Source organism: Schistocerca piceifrons, chromosome X, assembly GCF_021461385.2.
Source record: "Schistocerca piceifrons isolate TAMUIC-IGC-003096 chromosome X, iqSchPice1.1, whole genome shotgun sequence".
NCBI classification, from domain to species: Eukaryota; Metazoa; Arthropoda; class Insecta; order Orthoptera; family Acrididae; genus Schistocerca; species Schistocerca piceifrons.
This window is the reverse complement of record NC_060149.1, coordinates 286,116,850-286,136,733: the sequence shown is the minus strand read 5'-3', so window position 1 is coordinate 286,136,733 and position 19,884 is coordinate 286,116,850. Positions and strand designations below refer to the sequence as shown.

Below are 19,884 nucleotides of genomic sequence, written 5' to 3'. Positions count from 1 at the left end.
TCCACTTGTAGCCATTCACCATGCTGAACGCATTCAGCCTATTCTGAAGAACATAAGCCGTCAATTGGTTAATGCAAATATTAGTATGTCGGTAGTTTTAAAACATGTCTCATTGTGCAACATACCCTGTGATTTGTGCCCATAGAAGTTGTGTTGTGTTGTGTTGAAAATGTAGTAGTTGCAGAACTGTGTGTACTTGTACATTTGCAATACAGTTGATTTCATAACATTTTATGTTTAACTTGAGAATTTCTGTGAGAGTCAGAGGATCCACAGCATGATATTGGCTCTCTTTGCGTTCATTGTCGGGTGTCTCATCATCAACTACTCCTGAAGGATAATGCTCATTTTCCATGACAACTTCATTTGAGGCGATATGAAATACACAGTTTCAACAACCATATTTTTGATGTCTCAAGATTAATTGTAATTGTCTGAATAGCTCTTTTTGACCTGGAATACTGATTTTCATAACATATCCCAAAGTACGACCAGCTAATATGACAATTTTTCCAGCCCAGTCTGGTATACTTTAAAACGGCCCAAACCATTGCTCTTTGCCTAACTTTTTCCTCATATTCTGGTTTAGCCATGTTTTACACAGCAGATGAGGCATCATATTCCTGGATTATCTTTGTCAGTATCCCTGTATCCATTTAACAACAATGTCATTATGCTCCATTAAAATTTTACTTCCTTTGTTTGTATTTAGGTATTTGAATCATAAACACATAATATTCATTATAGTGCGGCAATACTGCATTTGAAGTTAATAGGTTTTTGATATTTGCAGCATAATTTTTCAGTAGTTGGAAATTCACTTTTGTTGTACGTATTAAGGGACATCTGTGAAATTCATTGAAATTTGACATTTTCTGTTTTCTATTCCATAATGTACTTTGACTTTTCTGAGCATTTTGGTATATAATACATTAAAATCGGACAATTGTGAGATCTTCAAATAATATTTTTAATGTTGACGTGAGACTGTCAAATTTCGTGGCTACGCATATACTGTCACAGTTGAGCAGTCATATCTTAGGAACTACACTGTCTAGAAGGCTGTGAATTGCTTTGTTTTATGCCTACTGCTACATCTTAAAAGTTGGCATTACGAATAAACAAATCAGTCATTTGTTTCTGATACTAGTTTTCGTTGAAAGTAGTGTGAATATCTGCTATTTTTGTAGTAAGTTAGCTTCTATTGCTTGTTATACATAAATAAAATGACTAAGCATAAAAGTAACTTCAAGAAATGCAAATGTGCAGGTAACAGATATGAGAGACCTGCATTTTCTTCTGAAGTGCTTGAAAATACGAATATCAGCTGATGAAAAGCCATGTCATGCTTTGTGTCCACCTCCACCAAACGCTTGGTGTAAATATAGGCAAGCTGAATTTTCTGGCACCCTGCATGAATTTACACATAAACATTCTCTTCCTTTGGTAGTAATGGAGGCAATCAATCCTATTTACAGAGATTTTGCAAATCCTGAGCTACTAAAGAAGTGTTAACATGGGAAGACCCAGAATGTGAATGAGTCTTTCAATAATGTTGTGTGGTGCTATGTGCCTAAAAATGTATTTGTTGGCCTTTGACTCTAAAGTTAGCAGTGTCTGATGCTGTAATAACTTGTAATGGTGGGAACTATGAAACACTTAAGATTCTGGAGAAGTTAGGTGTAAGATTTGGACAGAACACAGCTAAAGGACTACGGGAACTGGATGAGTTTCGTGTATGTGAAGCAGAGTTAGCTGTTCAGCAAATGACAAAAGAAGCAAGAAAGAAAAGGAGGAGACAAGCACTGGGCTGTTGTGACACTGAAGAAGACACAGACTATGGGCCAGGGCAATTCTAGTGCATAAAAGATGCAGAAATGTAAGTCTGTATAAGAATTTGTAGTAAAAAAAGTTTTAAACCTCAATATCTCTAAACTACATTTTTTGCAATAAATGACCCGTTTTCTAAAAAAGTATTGATGGTAAAGACACAAAATTTTCACAGCATGCCAAATGTGAGATTCAACACATATGGAACTAGAATAATTAATATATCCTGAGTTGTTTTGTTTTTATGTTCATCTATTTACAAAATTGTGCCAAAGATTTAGTGTCTGGAGGAGGAAAAAAAAAAATGCCCCAGAATACAATTTTAGTAATAATTCTAGTTCAGTGTATCTAGAAACTTGCATTCAGTAATTTAACATTGGCAGCATAGGACATACAATGTCCCCTTAAATTAAAGAATGTTATTAAAGTCTTGCTAATTTGTACATACTCTTCCACACATCCACAGTGCTTAGTGACTGAGTGAATTTGGAATGCTGTGTGAATATCTGTACTTAAATTAAAAAAAGAGCAGTAGCTCAGTTTCCTTCTTGAGGTTTCTGACTATTTTTAGGGACTTCTCACAACTATGACCTTCACCTAGAGATTAAAAAAAATGTATGTTCACAATTCTAGACAGGTAAACTACCTCCTTGGCCAATCTGTTCAATGATTCTCATGCTGATGCCATATGCATTTGAAGTACATTTATAGGACAAGCCAACATCTAAATCAGACCACTGTTTACTGCTTATATCTTCAAGGAAGCTCGAATTTTGTAAATGATGTATCACATTTGTTAATGTAATATTTGTCACCTACAACATCAGAAGCAGTGGCTATTCACAACAAATGCAACAGTTGTTTTGAGAATAATTCACTAAACATTTCTCTATAATCAAATTTAAAGTCTAAATTGACAAAGATCTCAGAGTGTTTGAAAGGCAACTAAATGTCATTGTTTTTACAAGAGTATTCAGTCATAATGAACTTAAATTTGTCAATGTTGGTTTTTGACACTGTCTGCATTACTGAACTATAAATAAATGATTTTATAGTTGGTAATGGTTATTTTGTAATTTTTTTATAGGTATCATTTAAAAGACGTTATAGCGGGAAAGATATACTTTTTGCTTGTGCGCATAAAAATCAAACATATGGAGATTGCAATAATCAAAAGGGAAACCACAGGATCTGGTAAGTAAACATTGTCATAAATATCCACTCTTGGCCCTTGTCTCAGATCTGTCAATGTAATATATATTGATATTAAGCAGACTTTTCTGTTATCGTGAGACTGTCAGGAAAAAGCCTGCAAAATAAAAATCTGAAGATCACAAGTACCAGAAGTGCCATAATCTGCAATCTATGTGTAATATAGTGATATTGACATTCAGTGGATTCAATTAAATATTCTTGAAATGTCAGTAGAAGTATTATATAAATGATTTCAGTAGAAACAACAATTTTGAAGACAGCACAGTGTGAGGACTAGTGACATAAAACCTAAATATGAAATATATGCAGTATTCATGAGACATGCCCATTCAGAGGTAGGTTGATGCGTGCTCTGCATCAACAGTGTGATCCCGAAACCTGTATGCACACAAACTGAAAGTTTTGTTTTCCAGTCTGAGTGGTTAACATTACTGAATGTAGAGCAGCAACATTTTTAATTACCTGTTGATACCCCTCTGTAGCCCATGTCACCAGCACATGTAACCAGTCCATGTGGTGGGGCTATTATGTACCCATCTGGCTGAACTCCCTGACAACACAGAGATCACACTTCTGATAATGAGCTGTTCCTTCCCCATGTATGCATAGGGGTGGCTGTGTGTTGTACTGAAGCAAGGGAACTCCTGGCAGTATCTGTCATGCAAGACGGCGCTTACTGTGTCTGGGTCAGTGGTATCGGGGCAGATGCTCTGCATATGAACTGACTGCTCTTCTACAGCCATCTCTTTGGTTGGTAATGGATCATTTAATGCTGCTTCTTGTGACCCTGCGGCTTTCCCTTCCCTCGCTACACCCTGGGAGAAGGGGGACAGGCTCACCGGCTTGGGAGGAAATACTTTACCTGCTACTTGGTCTGCACTAGCATTGACAACGCACTGCCACCAAACCATTATTTTTTTTTTGGAAAATATTGAAGACAAGATTGACAAAGTGGAGTCTCTCAGTAAGATGCAGTCGAGTTTCCTGTTGATTAAAACTTCTTATGCCACCAAATCTGCAGCTGTTCTTGCTTGTGGTCATATTGGTGACATCCCGGTGTCCATTACACCTCACCAGTCTATGAATATGGTCCAGTGGGTCCTTTTTCATGGGGACCTCATCCTTCAAACTGAAGAACAATTCCAGGCCAGTCTATAATGACTGAGTGGTCATTTTGTTCATTATTTTCAGAAAGGTGTATGTACAGTCCCACTGATGCTGGCGCCTTTATTCTGTCTTTTGAGGGAGATACCCTCCCAGAGAAGATCAAGATTATGCATTACCATTGTGATGCTAAGCCATATGTCCCACCATCCATGAAGTATTTTCGGTGCTTCCATTTTGGGCACGTCTTCCCACTGTATGGCCGACCCTCTATGCAGAGAATATGGACACCCGCTCCATGAGGGGAGCCCCTGTTTTCCATCATGTATGTGTGTAATTGTCATGACTATCATTTTCCACACTCACCAGATTGCCTGGCTTACAAGAAAGAAAAGAAGATAAGAGTATGAGGAGAACTGAGACTCGTCAGAAATTTGACGGACTTACTATCTCTCTCCTGACCTGCTGCCTACATCTGCTGCCTTAACTGCTCTCCTCCCGCAACTTCCCCCTCCCTTCCTCCTCCTTGGGAATTTGAATGCCCATGACCCTTCGTAGGACAGTGCTTTTTCATCTACGCAGTGGCTCCTCATTGACCAATTTATTGTAGAGCACAACCTGTGCCTTATTAATGATGATTCCCCTACTCATTTTAGTGCCATGTGTGGCACTTTTTTTTACCATTGCTCTTTCGATTTCCTCCCCTCCCCTTCTTCCTTCCTTGCACTGGTCACCACAGATGACCTCTGTGATATTGACCACATTCCACTGATTCTCCATTCCAATGGCCAAGTTACCCCAATAGGCTTTCTATCATGCTGATTGGCCTCTGTGTACTTCCCAGGTCGTGTTCACACCTGCTTTCTTAGGTTGTATTGATGAAGTCATTCATGATCCATCCAGTAAGATAATTTGTGCTGCCAGCATTGCCTTTCCCCACTCGACAGGCATCGTTCACCACTGGCCAGTTCTGCAGTTGAGTACAGCCATTGCTGCCGCCATCTGTGATCTTTGTCATGCCTTGCAACATCTTAGGTGGCACCCATCTGGTCTATTGCCTTTCAACATCTTTGCATCAAAGCCTGTTACTAAAACAGAGCAAGTGGTGGTGTTGGGACTGCATTGTCTCCTCCTTAGGTTCATCTGTCCCTTCGTCATGGGTGTGGGCTCCTCGCTGCACACTCCAGGGTTGTGTGTGGCAGTCTTACATTCCAAGCCTTGCCCTTCCTAGTGGCCTTTGTACGGCTCTGTCAGTTCTCACAGAACACCATGCAACCCATTTTGTGGTGGCATCAGTGTCGGCCTCCTATACAGTCTCCTTCCTCATGAGGAAACAGCAGGCTGGAGCTTCCCACTTATGTTGTACTCCTTGTCACGTGGAATCCTAGAGTGAGCTTTTTACTAATGGGAACTTCTTCTGGACATCTCTTCTTCCCACAATTCAGCCCTTGGGCATGATTTCATCCATAACCAATTGCTTCAACACCTCAATCCTCCACAGCAACAATATCTCTTCCAGGTATTCAACTGTATTTGTTGCCAAGGTATTTTCCCTTCTCAGTGGTTCCTGTTCGTCTCCTTTAAGGTGCGGCTTTTGGGAGGGACTGTCTCTGATCAATCATCTGCTTTGATTGGAAACTGTAATTCATCAGATCTCTTCTCAGTGGCGCCATCTTTTTACAGTTCTCTTTGATCTTTGTAAGGCCTATGACACAGCTTGGTACCATCACATCCTCCTTATGCTCCACAAATGGGGTCTTTGGGGACTCCTCCCAATTTTTATTTACAAACTCATGTCCCACCAGTCATTCAGAGACCGAGTTGCCTTGTTTTCAGCCTTCTGTAGACCTAGGAGAATGGTGTTCATACCCCGTAGACCTAGGAGAATGGTGTTCATACCCCCGGTTCTCTCTCTCCCCTCTGGAGGAAGATTTGAGGCTCAATTGTGGGCCAACTCTTGAGTGGCTAGATCCTGTCGGATAAACTTCGTGTAATCAAAGAGATTCCCACCATGTGGCATTCTTCCCTCTGCCTCTCCTGATAGAAGTCTACCATCCTCTGCTGTCTTTGTATTGACCATACTAAGTTGACCCATGGTTTTTACTCCACAAAGAGGTCCACCCATTGTAGTAGTGAGACCCCCCCCCTCATGGTGATCCATATTTTGCTAGACTGCCCTCGCCTTTTGGCTCTTGGCACTGAATACGCCTTCCTAACTTCTTGTCCCAGATGTGCCAGTGTCGTCGTAACTGCCATCGGCTTCACATCTGCTGTACAGCGAGCTACGTAAATTTAAGTATTAACTGTGTTTCTCTTACTTGTCACTTCTTTTTCCGTGTGTTTTTGCTTTTAGGAAGCTTTAATTTTTGAGTACTGGTAAGTGTTCCATAGATTTCGTGTTTGTTTTGAATACAGTTGAGAGACAGGTAGTGCTTATTTTCATTGTTTCCAACAAAAAGTGTCTAGTAACCACAGTTTAGTCAGCTATCAGCCGCCTTTAGTGAATTAGCAGTCTAGTTAAAAGTTGATTAACTCTCTACAGTAAATTGTTGATTTCTTAGGATGGATAGGATGTGTGACTGCTGTGTACAGACGCAGGAGGAGCTGGCCTCTGTTTGCCAACAGCTGAACGTGTTGATGGCCGTGGTCAGCTGTCTTCAGGCTGCTGCCTCGGAGTGTAGCGGCAGTGGGGAGTCTGGTGCATCACATGATACACCCCAGGTGTTACATGCTTCGCCCATGGTCCCTGCTGTCAAGACATCTTCGTGGGTACCGGTCACGGTTGGGCCACCCTCTCCCCAAGGGGAGTGGCGGGTTCAGCGGCGTTCACGTCACACGAGACGGAGGGTCAGTGTGTGGAGGCTGGCCTCATGGCATGGCCCACTCTGCCTGTGAGTGGACATGTGGCCGCTCCTTCAGGAAGGTCCAAGCAGGCACACCGGGGGGGGGGGGTCGTTATTAGTGATTGGGAGCTCCAGTGTTAGGCGGGTGATGGAACCCCTTAGAGAAATAGCAGAAAGTTCGGGGAAGAAGGCCAGTGTTCATTCTGTCTGCTTGCCGGGGGGTCTTATCTGAGATGTGGAGGAGGCCCTGCCGGCAGCGATAGAGAGCACTGGGTGCACTCGACTCCAAATTGTTACTCATGTCGGCACCAATGACTCCTGCCGTCTGGGTTCAGAGGTCATCCTCAGTTCATACAGGCGGTTGGCGGAGTTGGTGAAGGCAGAAAGCCTCGCTTGTGGGGTGGAATCTGAGTTAACTATTTGTAGTATCGTTTCCAGAACCGATTGCGGTCCTCTGGTTTGGAGCCGAGTGGAAGGCTTAAACTAGAGGCTCAGATGATTCTGCAGAGATCTGGGGTGCAAATTTCTCGACCTCCGCTATCGGGTGGAGAAATGTAGGGTCCCCCTGAATAGGTCTGGCATGCACTACACGCAGGAAGTGGCTACAAGGGTAGCATAGTACATGTGGTGTGCACATGTGGGTTTTTTAGGTTAGAGAATTCCCTCCCTAGGCCTGACAAGATGCTTCCTGAGATGCGACAAGGTTGTAGTAGGCAAAATGCAACAGGGAATAACAATATTAATGTGGTAATAGTAAACTGCAGGAGCGTCTATAGAAAGGTCCCAGAACTGCTCTCATTAATAAATGGTCACAATACCCACATAGTACTAGGGACAGAAAGTTGGCTGAAACCAGATGCAAACAGTAATGAAATTCTAAAACTCAGATTGGAATGTATACCGCAGAGACAGGCTGGACAGTGAAGGGGGAGGCATGTTTATAGCGATAGAAAGTGCAATAGTATTGAAGGAAATTGATGGAGATTCGAAATGTGAAATAATTTGGGTGAAGGTCGTGATTAAAGCAGGCTCAAACATGGTAATAGGATGTCCCTGTAGGCCCCATGGCTCAGCAGCTGTTGTGGCAGAGCACCTGAAGGAAAATTTGGAAAATATTTAGAGTAGATTTCCCCACCACGTTATAGTTATGGTTGGAGATTTTAATTTACCAGATATATACTGGGAGACTCAAACGTTTATAACGGATGGCAGGGACAAAGACTCCAGTGAATTTTTTTAAGTGCATTATCTGAAAACTACCTTGAGCAGTTAAACAGAGAACCAACTCGTGGCGATAACATATTAGACCTTCTGGTGACAAACAGACCAGAACTATTCGAAACAGTTAACACAGAACAGGAATCAGTGATCATAAAGTGGTAACTGCATCAGTGATTTCAGCCATAAATATAAATATTAAAAAAGGTAGGAAGAGTTTTCTGTTTAGCAAAAGTGAGAAAAAGCAGATTTCAGAGTACTTGACGGCTCATCGCAAAAGTTTTGTCTCAAGTACAGATAGTGTTGAGGATTAGTGGACAAAGTTCAAAAACATCATACAATATGCATTAGATGAGTATGTGCCAAGCAAGATCGTAAGAGGTGGAAAAGAGCCACCGTTGAACAACCAGTTAGAAAACTGCTACGGAAGCGAAGGGAACCACACAGCAAACATAAACATAGCCAAAGCCTTGCAGACAAACAAAAATTACACGAAGCGAAATGTGGTGTGAGGAGGGCTATGCGAGAGGCGTTCAATGAATTCGAAAGTAAAGTTCTATTTACGGACTTGGCAGAAAATCCTAAGAAATTTTGGTCTTATGTCAAAGCGGCAGGTGGATCAAAACAAAATGTCCAGACACTCTGTGACCAAAATGGTACTGAAACAGAGGACGACAGACAAAAGGCCGAAATACTAAATGTCTTTTTCCAAAGCTGTTTCACAGAGGAAGACTGCACTGTAGTTTCTTCTCTAGATTGTCGCACAGATGACAAAATGGTAGATATCGAAATAGATGACAGAGGGATAGAAAAACAATTGAAATCACTCAAAAGAGGAAAGGCCGCTGGACCTGATGGGATACCAGTTCAATTTTACACAGAGTACGCGAAGGAACTTGCCCCCTTCTTGCAGCGGTGTACCACAGATCTCTAGAAGAGCATAGCATTCCAAAGGATTGGAAAAGGGCACAGGACATCCCCATTTTCAAGAAGGGACATCGAACAGATGTGCAGAACTATAGACCTATATCTCTAACGTCGATCAGTTGTAGAATTTTGGAACACGTATTATATTCGAGTATAATGACTTTTCTGGAAACTAGAAATCTACTCTGTAGGAATCAGCATGGGTTTCGAAAAAGACGATTGTGTGAAATCCAACCCGCGCTATTCATCCACAAGACTCGGAGGGCCATAGGCACGGGTTCCCAGGTAGATGCCGTGTTTCTTAACTTCCGCAAAGCGTTTGGTGCAGTTCCCCACAGTCGTTTAATGAACAAAGTAAGCGCATATAGATTATCGGACCAATTGTGTGATTGGATTGAAGAGTTCCTAGATAACAGAACGCAGCATGTCATTCTCAATGGAGAGATGCCTTCCGAAGTAAGAGTGATTTCAGGTGTGCCGCAGGGGAGTGTCGTAGGACCATTGCTATTCACAATATACATAAATGACCTTGTCGATAACATCAGAAGTTCAGTGAGGCTTTTTGCGGATGATCCTGTAGTATATCACAAGGTTGTGACAATGGAAAATTGTACTGAAGTGCAGGAGGATCTGCAACGAATTGACACATGGTGCAGGGAAAGGCAATTGAATCTCAATATAGACAAGTGTAATGTGCTGCGAATACATAGAAAGAAAGATCCTTTATCATTTAGCTACAATATAGCAGGTCAGCATCTGGAAGCAGTTAATTCCATAAATTATCTGGGAGTAGGCATTAGGAGTGATTTAAAATGGAATGACCATATAAAATTAATCATCAGTAAAGCAGATGCCAGACTGAGATTCATTGGAAGAGCCCTAAGGAAATGCAGTCCGAAAACAAAGGAAGTAGGTTACAGTACACTTGTTTGCCCATTGCTTGAATACTGCTCACCAGTGTGGGATCCATACCAGATAAGGTTGATAGAAGAGATAGAGAAGATCCAACGGAGAGCAGCGCGCAAAAGCGTTACAGAGATGATAGATAAACTCCAGTGGAAGACTCTGCAAGAGAGACGCTCAGTAGCTCGGTATGGGATTTTGTAGAAGTTTCGAGAACATACCTTCACCGAGGAGTCAAGCAGTATATTGCTCCCTCCTACGTATATCTCGCGAAGAGTCCATGAGGATAAAATAAGAGAGATTAGAGCCCACACAGAGGCATACTGACAATCTTTCTTTCCATGAACAGTAAGAGACTGGAATAGAAGGGAGAACCAATAGAGGTACTCAAAGTACCCTCCGCCACTCTTTGTTTGCCCCCTTTTCCCTTCCCCTTGACAGGACTATGCCATTTGTGTTGTTCCTCCCTTGGTTTCTGCCACCTTATATCATGAGACCGATGACTACGCTGCACTCCCCCCCCCTCCCCCTCTTTCCCCTGATCAATCAATCAACCAACCAACAGTAACCTATTTTGCTGGAATAACTATCTGTGATGGGACACAATCCTTAAGATATTTGAGATATTTTCTGTTCTTCCAGAATGCATAGCTGTAATGTTATCCTTTGATGGAACTTCTTGCAGGGATCATAAATGGTATGGACTGTAGAAGACTGCGGCTCCAGATTGTGAAAGCTGCTAGAAAATGTTCGTGTAATGATTATTGTTCTGGCCAGTTGTCTGCCTTTTAAAAGCATACTTATGCCATCATCAATGAAAAGAGTTCTACTTGACAACCTGGATCCACAGTTAAACTGTGAAGCTCTAGTCAGGTGCAGAAAGATATTCAGACTCATAAAAGAAATCTATATGTCAGTGACAGTCATAACCTTCACCCACGAGAGCTTTGGGTCACCAGTTGCCATGGACAGCAGCAACTGCCGTGAAGGGTGTGTGTGTAGCAATAGACAAACCAGTCAAGGTAGGTCAACTCGGTGTCATTTATGGAGAATCATACGACTACTGACAACCCCTAGGTATTTTCTACTATGAGCTGCCAATAGGTCCCAGAATGACTAAGAAACATCGACCATTCTGCACCAATTCAGGTCTGGAGTACAGGCAATACCAAAGAAACAATCTAATGTGAAACACAATTTGCAACACTGGGTGTCATATCCCTCTTAAGTCAGTACTTCGGTATGGTGGCTCCAGCTGAATAATGAATAAATCATATGGAAGTGGAGAAAATTCTGCAAGACATTATTCGGCTGTCAGAAGGTTCGTGAAGAAGAAAGATTGCATGTGGCATTTATGTATTGATTACCAAAAATATATACCTATTGTCAGGAATTTGACACTTTGGACTGTCTTTTTTTATCATCTTCATTCCATTGCTGATAGGGATGTTGGGGCCTGTTTTCAAAATAATGTAGTTTGGGCCAGAGAATATTTGGTACATCTGTGGGGACACAATTTATTTTATCTTTTGTGAGGACACCCTTTGTTGGCTGGTGGAAGAAATGGAAGTCTCGGCATTTGCCTCACAGCCAAAGGAAAACCTCTGCTAAAACCTAGGCTCGGACTGGTAGTGCACTTCTGCGCTGTTTCAAAGCCTTCACTGTGGCATGAATTGCCACCTCAATCCTGTTCAAAAATCTCTTCTCAAGCTAGCTGTAGAGTCTCGTCACTTCTGCATTGGCAAGTGCTTCGATCCTAACCAGTAGCTCCACTCCAGGTTCTTGGTCTTAGGATTCTGGGCTACCTGGTGTCACTACAGCAGCTTTATCTCCTCAGTGTCTCAGTGCTGTCTGCTCTGACTCCACACTGTGGGGGCTGGCCTCCCCTTCCACTGTCACTCGTGGAGAAAGGGGAGGGGGGGTGCCAGCTGGCTACAAGGTTGATGGGCTGCTTCCAGTGCACTGTCTTCTCTGGAGTTAATGTTGTGCATTTCCTATGCCTTCTTCACTGCCTCTTCTTCTTAGCAATTTCTTCTGAATGTGTTTGTTTCTTTTCACCAGCATTATTGTGGGCTTTGAAGGCTTTGCAGCCACATCAGCTCACAATGTGACCCCCCACAGTGAATACATGTTGGCTTTTCTTCTCTCTGCGTACAGTTACAACTGTCATGACTGCCAGCACACCTAATGCATTTTGCTTAATTGTAACAATATTTTGCCACATGTCCTTATTTTTGACACTTACAACATTGTGTCTAACGTCAAATCCTGCTGGGAGAGGCTCGATCTTGGTGTCAAATCCCACGAGGTTCTTCACTTTGAAGATTTCCTTTAGCCTTCTTGAAACTCACTTCTTGTGATGGATCTACAGCCAGAACAAATGATGGTGGTCTGTTCTTGTTTGTTCAGTTGTGTAGTTTCACCATGGCAGCAAATCTGCAGTTCAGCAGTGTGTGACACACTGATTCTACATCGAACCTCCATGGTAGATCATGTATCAGATCCATAAATGGTGGTGTTTTTTTCTGAAGTGCTGTTCTAATTGGTTCTTCCAATACGGTAGTCCATCATAATCTTCCTCACTGTATCCTGGTCATTCAAAGTGAATGTCCAGGTCTCTAGTATCATTATCCATTGGTGTGACCTTGGGACATTATTGAAGTTAATCAGTCAGTTCATGGTAGGTCTTTATTCTGTTGTTTCCAGTATAACAGATGAACACCAAATACCCCAGCAGATATTACCTCTTCTCCTCCTCCTCTTCCTTCTCCTCCTCCTCCTCCTCACTATTGTCTTCTCTCACCCTGCCTCCTCTGGCCATACTATAGTCTTCTTTGGCTTTTTGCGGTTGGTACCTCCCATGCTGTATACTAATGTAACACTGACAATTTATGGTGTTGTCAGAACAGCAAAAACACAGCAGTTTTCTTCTAAAAGCAACAAGCACGGCGAATTTGCAATTCATTATACAGCACACAGCTTAAGAGAAGCTTCTGCTTCAATCATTAAAGCTCTTGCTGTGAAACAGATCGCCTTGGAGGGTGTGTGTGTGTGTGTGTGTGTGTGTGTGTGTGTGTGTGTGTGTGTGTGTGTGTGTGTGTGTGACAGCCCCTATGGCTGCTGGGTAGGACTGCACTGATGGCTGCACTGCACTGAAGGGTGCAAAGTACACACCTCAGAAAGTTTTGTATCACATCGATTCCGAGAGTTCCGGAACCTGCAAAGAAAATTGGAATAGAGATCAACATACCACCACATTTCTGCCCTTCTTATTCCTCATGAAAACTACACATTGCATGTTGTACCACCATACAGTGAGTCCTTCAGAGTTGGTGGTCCAGATTGCTGTACACACCGGCTGCTCTAGTCGAGCAATGTCATTATCCTGAAGGAAGTCATTCACAAGATGAGCAAAATGGGGGTGCAAATTGTCGTCGATGAAGATGAATGCCTCGCCAATATGCTGCCGATATGGTTGCCCTATCGGTCGGAGGATGGCATTCACATATCATACAGTTGTTACGGCGACTTCCATGGCCACCAGCGGCATACCTTGGCCCCACATAATGCCACACCAAAACAGCACGGAACTTTCACCTTGCTGCACTTGCTGGACAGTGTGTATAAGGCATTCAGCCTGACCGGGTTGCCTCCAAACATGTCTCTAACGATTGTCTGTCTGAAGGCAAGCTCGACAGTCATCGGTGAGAAGAATGTGATGCAAATCCTGAGCGGTCCATTTGGGATGTTGTTGGGTCCATCTGTACCACGCTGCATGACTGCATGGTGTCATGGTTGCAAAGATGGACCTCGCCAGGGACATGGGGAGTGAAATTGTGCATCATGCAGCCTATTGCGCACAGTTTGAGTCATAACACGGCTTCCTGTGGCTGCACAAAAAGCATTATTCAACATGGTGGCATTGCTGTCAGGATTCCTCTGAGCCGTGACCCATAGGTAGCAGTCATCCACTGCAGTAGTAGCCCTTGGGCGGTCTGAGCGAGGCATGTCATTGACAGTTCCTATCTCCCTGTACCTCCTCCATATTTGAACAACATCGCTTTAGTTCACTCAGACGTGTGGACACTTACCTTGGTGAGAGCTCTTTGTGGCACAAAGTAACAATGTGGACGCGATCAAACAGCGGCATTGACTGGCTAGGCATGGATGAGCTACCGAGCGAGGTGGCGCAGTGGTTAGCACACTGGACTCGCATTCGGGAGGACGACGGTTCAATCCCGCGTCCGGCCATCCTGATTTAGGTTTTCCGTGATTTCCCTAAATCGCTCCAGGCAAATGCCGGGATGGTTCCTTTGAAAGGGCATGGCCGACTTCCTGCCCCGTCCTTCCCTAAAACCGATGAGACCGATGACCTCGCAGTTTAGTCTCTTTCCCCAAAACAACCCCCCCCCCCCCCCCCCGACGTGGATGAGCTACAGACAACATGAGCTGTGTACCTCCTTCCTGCTGGAATGACTGGAAGTGATCGGCTGTCGGACCTCCTTTGTCTAATAGGCGCTGCTCACGCATGATTGTTTACATCTTTGGGCGGGTTTAGTGACATCTTTGGACAGTCAAAGGGACTGCGTCTGTGATACAATATCCACAGTCAATGTCTATCTTCAGGAGTTCTGGGAACCGGGCTGATGCAAAACTTTCTTTTTATGTGTGTATTTCTTCACTATAAATATGGAGATTAGCTACTAGCAAATTGAGGTTGATGTGACTGACCAATAAGTGACTGGTTTCATAGTACCTGACTGACTCTGAGTTCAGAGATGGGCCATTTGGTCTGCGCAACACCCAAGCCATCTTTGAGAGCGTGATGGACAACCCAATCTGGTGTCTAAATGTATTATGTCATTGTTACCAGGATGAAGATGTTGCTTTCTGAAATATTTCAAGGGTATCTAAGCCTCTTGACAACTGTGCTGAAATGTGTAAATGGAACTGCTTCATCTGAATCTGAGAATGTGCCTCTTTGTCACCCAAGAAATAAAAATCTTTGTGCACCTAGTTAATAAAAATGAAATTCCTCTTCATCAAAAAAAGTAAGAGCAGTAACAGATTTTCGAACTCCTCAGAATATTAGTGACTTTAGAGGCTTTCTTCCAATGTGCTACTACTGTTGCTTCATAAATGATTTCAGTTGTATGACATAGATACTACAAGAACTGCTACAGATAGAAGGCAAATATTCTTGAAGCAAGGAGCAAGAAAGATTTTCTTTATGGTTGAGGAGATGCTGAAATCTTCCCAAGTCCTGTCCCTTTTTATGTGAATACAGAGATGGAACTACACAATGATTTAAGTGATCATGGGCAAGGTACAATTCTAATGCAGTGCTGAAAGAGTACTCTCCAGTTCCAAGAAGAATTACTCTCACAGAGAAATAGTGTCTATCTGTTGTTTGGGCAATCAGTAAGTTCTGCCCCTATTTATGTGGTAGACCATTCAGTGTTCTGACTGAGCACCCTTCTTTATGGTGGCTGACAAGGATGAAGGATCCACAGGACAATTGGCAAGATGTGCACTAAAGCTTCAGGAATACGTAAGCACAGTTGTACCGTATTTACTCGAATTTAAGCCACACTTGAATCTAAGCCACACCTGTGAAATGATACTCGAAATCAAGGAAAAAAAATTTTCCCGAATCTAAGCCACACCTGAAATTCGAGACTCGAAATTCCAAGGGAGAGAAGAGTTTTAGGCCGCACATCCAAATCAAAACAAAGTTGGTCCATTGTAATTCAGTTTAGGTCGAATGAATGACGATACAGCTACAGTAGTTTGGTTCGAGTTTTAAGCTTAGCAGTTAAGCTTTACCATGTAGCCATTGCTATGCATCAGGTGCTCCGTCCGCATTTATACGGGTACCATTCCTTTATCACGTGCTTCGTCTGGTTTGAATTGATTGCTTATTTTTCTTTGATCTGGCAAGTGCCATTATAGGTGTTCACGTCATTCTAAGCTGAAAATGCATTACTGTACTGTGTCATGCATTGTTTGTCGCATTCTGATAATGAGTGTTTACGACCTGCAGCTGCTCGCGGCATGGCTTGCTTCTGTGCGCACAACAGCCGCTTAAAAAAAAAAAAAAAAAAAAAAGAGGAATCGTCTCATTAGCGGAACAATGGCAAGAGACTGCTTGCTATTTGCTATTACTTACACTGATGCTTTCTTTGATAATGATCAACAAGAACCAAATAATGGACTGCGTATGATAGAAGATGTTCTGAACGAGCGTTTAGCGAAAATTTTTCTCCGGTTGAAAATCTTTGCAGATGCCTCTTTAGTACATTACATTCTGTACAGAAATTAGTCATATTAGATTTAAAAATCTTGTCAATTGCTGTGCTTCATTTCTGACTGTATCACTATTAGGCATAAGAACAATACCAATATAAACATGACATGATATGTATATTATTCCGCATTTGCTGTTGTCTCACTCTAGTTTCGTAGTTTATTAGGCAGACAGGATTTAAATGAGATAGCAGCAAACATGAAAGAATACAAGGCAATATGTTTATATTCGTATTATTCTTATGGTGAAGAGAATACTGCATATGATTCACAATTCATAAAAGTTCTTATTAGCAATGATCTCTTGTCCCAGGTAGGAAAAAATTCAGACAAACAATCTTGCCAGTCGAATTTTCGTAGTACGCTGAAATGCTGCTACATTCGAAGATGAACAATATGGAATTTGTATTTACTTTGTTGGATAATGTATGAAAATGCAGTGGTCGAAACTCGGGGCGGTGAAAAAAGCTCGTCTTCCACTTTTTTTTTTTTTTTTTTTTACTGACGCAGGGGTTTTGTCGCCAGCATTTATCTTTGTGCCTGCAAATCATACCTGTGTAGCGCTACATAATTCGACGGAAGAAGTTAGTTGTGGCGGCACCTACCAACATTTTTCAGAACTGCCGCTTACTTTGCACTCGATTCTAAGCAAGCCGCAGGCGGGTTTCTGGATTACAAAAACTGGAAAAAAAGTGTGGCTTAGATTCAAGTAAATACGGTATACAGAAATGGGCATAAACACATGGATATCGACTGCCCTTCACAGTATCTCCTGGTGCTGATGATAACCCACTCATTATTGCACTGACAAACACTGCAGCCAAACAAAATGAATATCCAGCATTCCTGAAGTCCACAGATGCCTTAATGAAGGAAGAAACTGTCACAGGAGAATTCAGATTCTTAGATGGAACATGGTATAAATGGAATTAGGGTCCATTGGGATGGAAATGTTTGCTTGTCATCAAAACTCCTTTGTGGCCCATCATAGTGAAGTATTTTTGTCGATACTCCATCATGTCATCTCAGATTTGCAAATATCCTTGACAGAATCAGAAGTAGGCATCATTGACCAGGTCTCCACCAATCTGTCTGACATTAAGTAAGCCACTTTAATGTCAACAGTGGAAGCATGTATCTCAGTTGCCCCCAGGACATCTGATACCAAATCCTCTTGTAGTTCTTCCCTTTCACTGGAATGAAACTGAATTTTTGGAGTGGTTTTCAAAGTTGACAAATGGGTACAAATGGATAATAGTGTGCGCTGGCTACATCAACCACTACTGTCATCAAGAGTGCCAAAGCTCCAGAAATTGCCAGAATCCTTGTAGAAGGGGTATAGAGCATAGAGCACCATGTGTAATGATTGATGTTTGTGGAAAAGTATTTCAAGCTGTTGGCAGATATTCTCTTTATGTATGTTGACATTGAAGATAGATGTTCAGGTATGATGATGCTTGTGATTTTCACAAACTACACAGCAAATCTTAGGACACCACAGGTTTCATGCCATTTTTCCTGATCCATGGTCTTGAGGCTGAAATAGCAATGGATACTTAGTTTCCGTTTCAACCTTATGGTGCTCAGGAGGATTACACCTAACAGTTCATCACCACAATTGATGAAGCAAGGTAGCTGGTATACATATGGAACTTGGCTGCCCAAACTAAGGACTGTAAGGACTGTGAATGTTAAAACTCCAAACACTGACCTATAAGTTATAAACCAAGCACATTAATTTGGATTTTTACACCTGTGCTGGAGGTCAATCTAATAGAAAAATTATTAAAATGCTACTTTAGTCTTTAATGCATCCTCCGTAATGTCCAAAGTCATGGGTGATGATCCTACATCAAGGAGACAAAGGTGCAAAGACATTACCCATGTCCTTCACATGAATCCCTATCATAGACATGAAGTGCAGTTCAACAACAGGAACTTCCAATATGAGGACCACGTAAGACCTGCCAAGTGATTTGATACTTCAATGGAAGTAACTGTATTTGAATTTAGCAGTGATCTTAATTTTGTGTTCTCACAAGAGGTGTGTAAAAACTGGTTTAAATATTTGTCTTTTAGAATGCTTCATACTAGGCATCAGTATATAATGGTATAGTGCGTTACCCAGATAAATATTGGCATCAAAGTTAAAAACTAGTTTTCTCCATTTTATAGGAAATAACGTAATGGTGAAAGGGTGAAAAAACTCGAAAAAATCTTCAAACATCCTCAAGGACATCACCCCAACTGCCTCATGCAATTCCAGGAACTCAGGAACACACCTCCAACCAACCAATTGAAGATATGAAACGAGAAGACGAAGACAAGGGTACAGTGTCAGGTGCTGAGAATGATTTGAGAAGGAAAGCGCCTGTTGATGGTGACAAGGCTGATGACTGACTGCACAAAAGCCAGATTGTGTAAAGTACTATGCAGATAAGTTCACATGCTCCCATTCCTGATGCACATGGTCATGTGAAATATGTAACTGTGCTTAAGAACTTCGAGTATTTACTACTGGGAGTGCTGTTCTCATTACTCAGTGACTCTGTACATAGCACACATTTGTTGTAACTATATTCAGTGTGCAGTATGTATCAATTTTGTCCTACAAATACTGTGTTTTTCTTGTATGATGTATTGCATATATGTGCCATTATCTTCAGGAGATGTGAAATGTCTGTATAGTCTTTTACAAAGCAGCTTTTAGTAAAAGAATGTTGTTCTCTAAATATTTTGTTATGTGAAAAGACAGCAATCAAATCAGTGCTGCTGTTGAAATGTTATAACTCGAAGTGGGATTTATACATTCTGGGTAACATTATGATTCAATATATACATATTGAATGACATCATGATTCAAAAAGGAAAAATTGAGCCTTTTATGAAAGTAGTTTTTTTGAAGTGTTATTTTATACCAGTGTCTGGCACTACTTTCTTTTTGCAGTGTTTCTGATGTGATATGTCCTTTATGTGTGTTTATGTATTTTCGTAGTTTTTCTCTGTTTTATTTGAAAGAGTTCTGTATGTTTTATTGAAAATGTATTGTTTTCAATATTTTGTTACTTTGTCTGTACTTTATGCTTATCTCTCTTTCATTCTAAATATGTTATTTATGCCCTGTAATTGGTTGAGAACATAAATAAGATGAAATTGTAAAGTAAATAATGTTTTAGCTCGTCATCATTGCAGTTAATACTCGTGGAAGAGTCAAGAATAATTATATTGTGTCTGTTGATTTGCGGAGAATGTTAGAACTTCAAGATGTAAGTGGTGAAAGCAACAATATTTTAACATGTTGCAGAATGTTAAACTATGCAGAGAGTTACTCAAAGAGAGCCTCAGAGTTATATTTTCAGTTTCCACTGTCTCAGTAACTGTGAATGTGCATGTTTGAGAAATGATATGTAACATATATGTTGAGGAAGTAACTAAGCTGTACAGTAATATATGTTGCTTATTAAAGCAATTTTCATAGCAGACTAAGTAATTGTAAAATGAAATGCTGTTATAGTCATACCAAGGTACACCACATGTA

General features: G+C 41.6%; 1 protein-coding gene across 3 annotated transcripts in view; it reads left to right on the top strand.

The window, feature by feature from the left end:
• Positions 1–19,332, top strand: part of LOC124722055 (vacuolar protein sorting-associated protein 26B-like) — a 63,489-nt gene extending 44,157 nt beyond the window's left edge. For 2 of the 3 annotated variants that reach the window (XM_047247250.1, XM_047247249.1), the window contains exons 5-6: positions 2,918–3,024; positions 18,522–19,331. In XM_047247250.1, coding sequence (XP_047103206.1) covers positions 2,918–3,024; positions 18,522–18,547 — 133 coding nt within the window. In that variant the 3' untranslated portion in view covers positions 18,548–19,331. Of the gene's footprint in view, positions 1–2,917; positions 3,025–18,521 lie in introns of all 3 variants that reach the window. The other variant, XM_047247248.1, reaches the window with a different exon arrangement.
• The last annotated feature ends 552 nt before the right edge of the window (positions 19,333–19,884 follow it).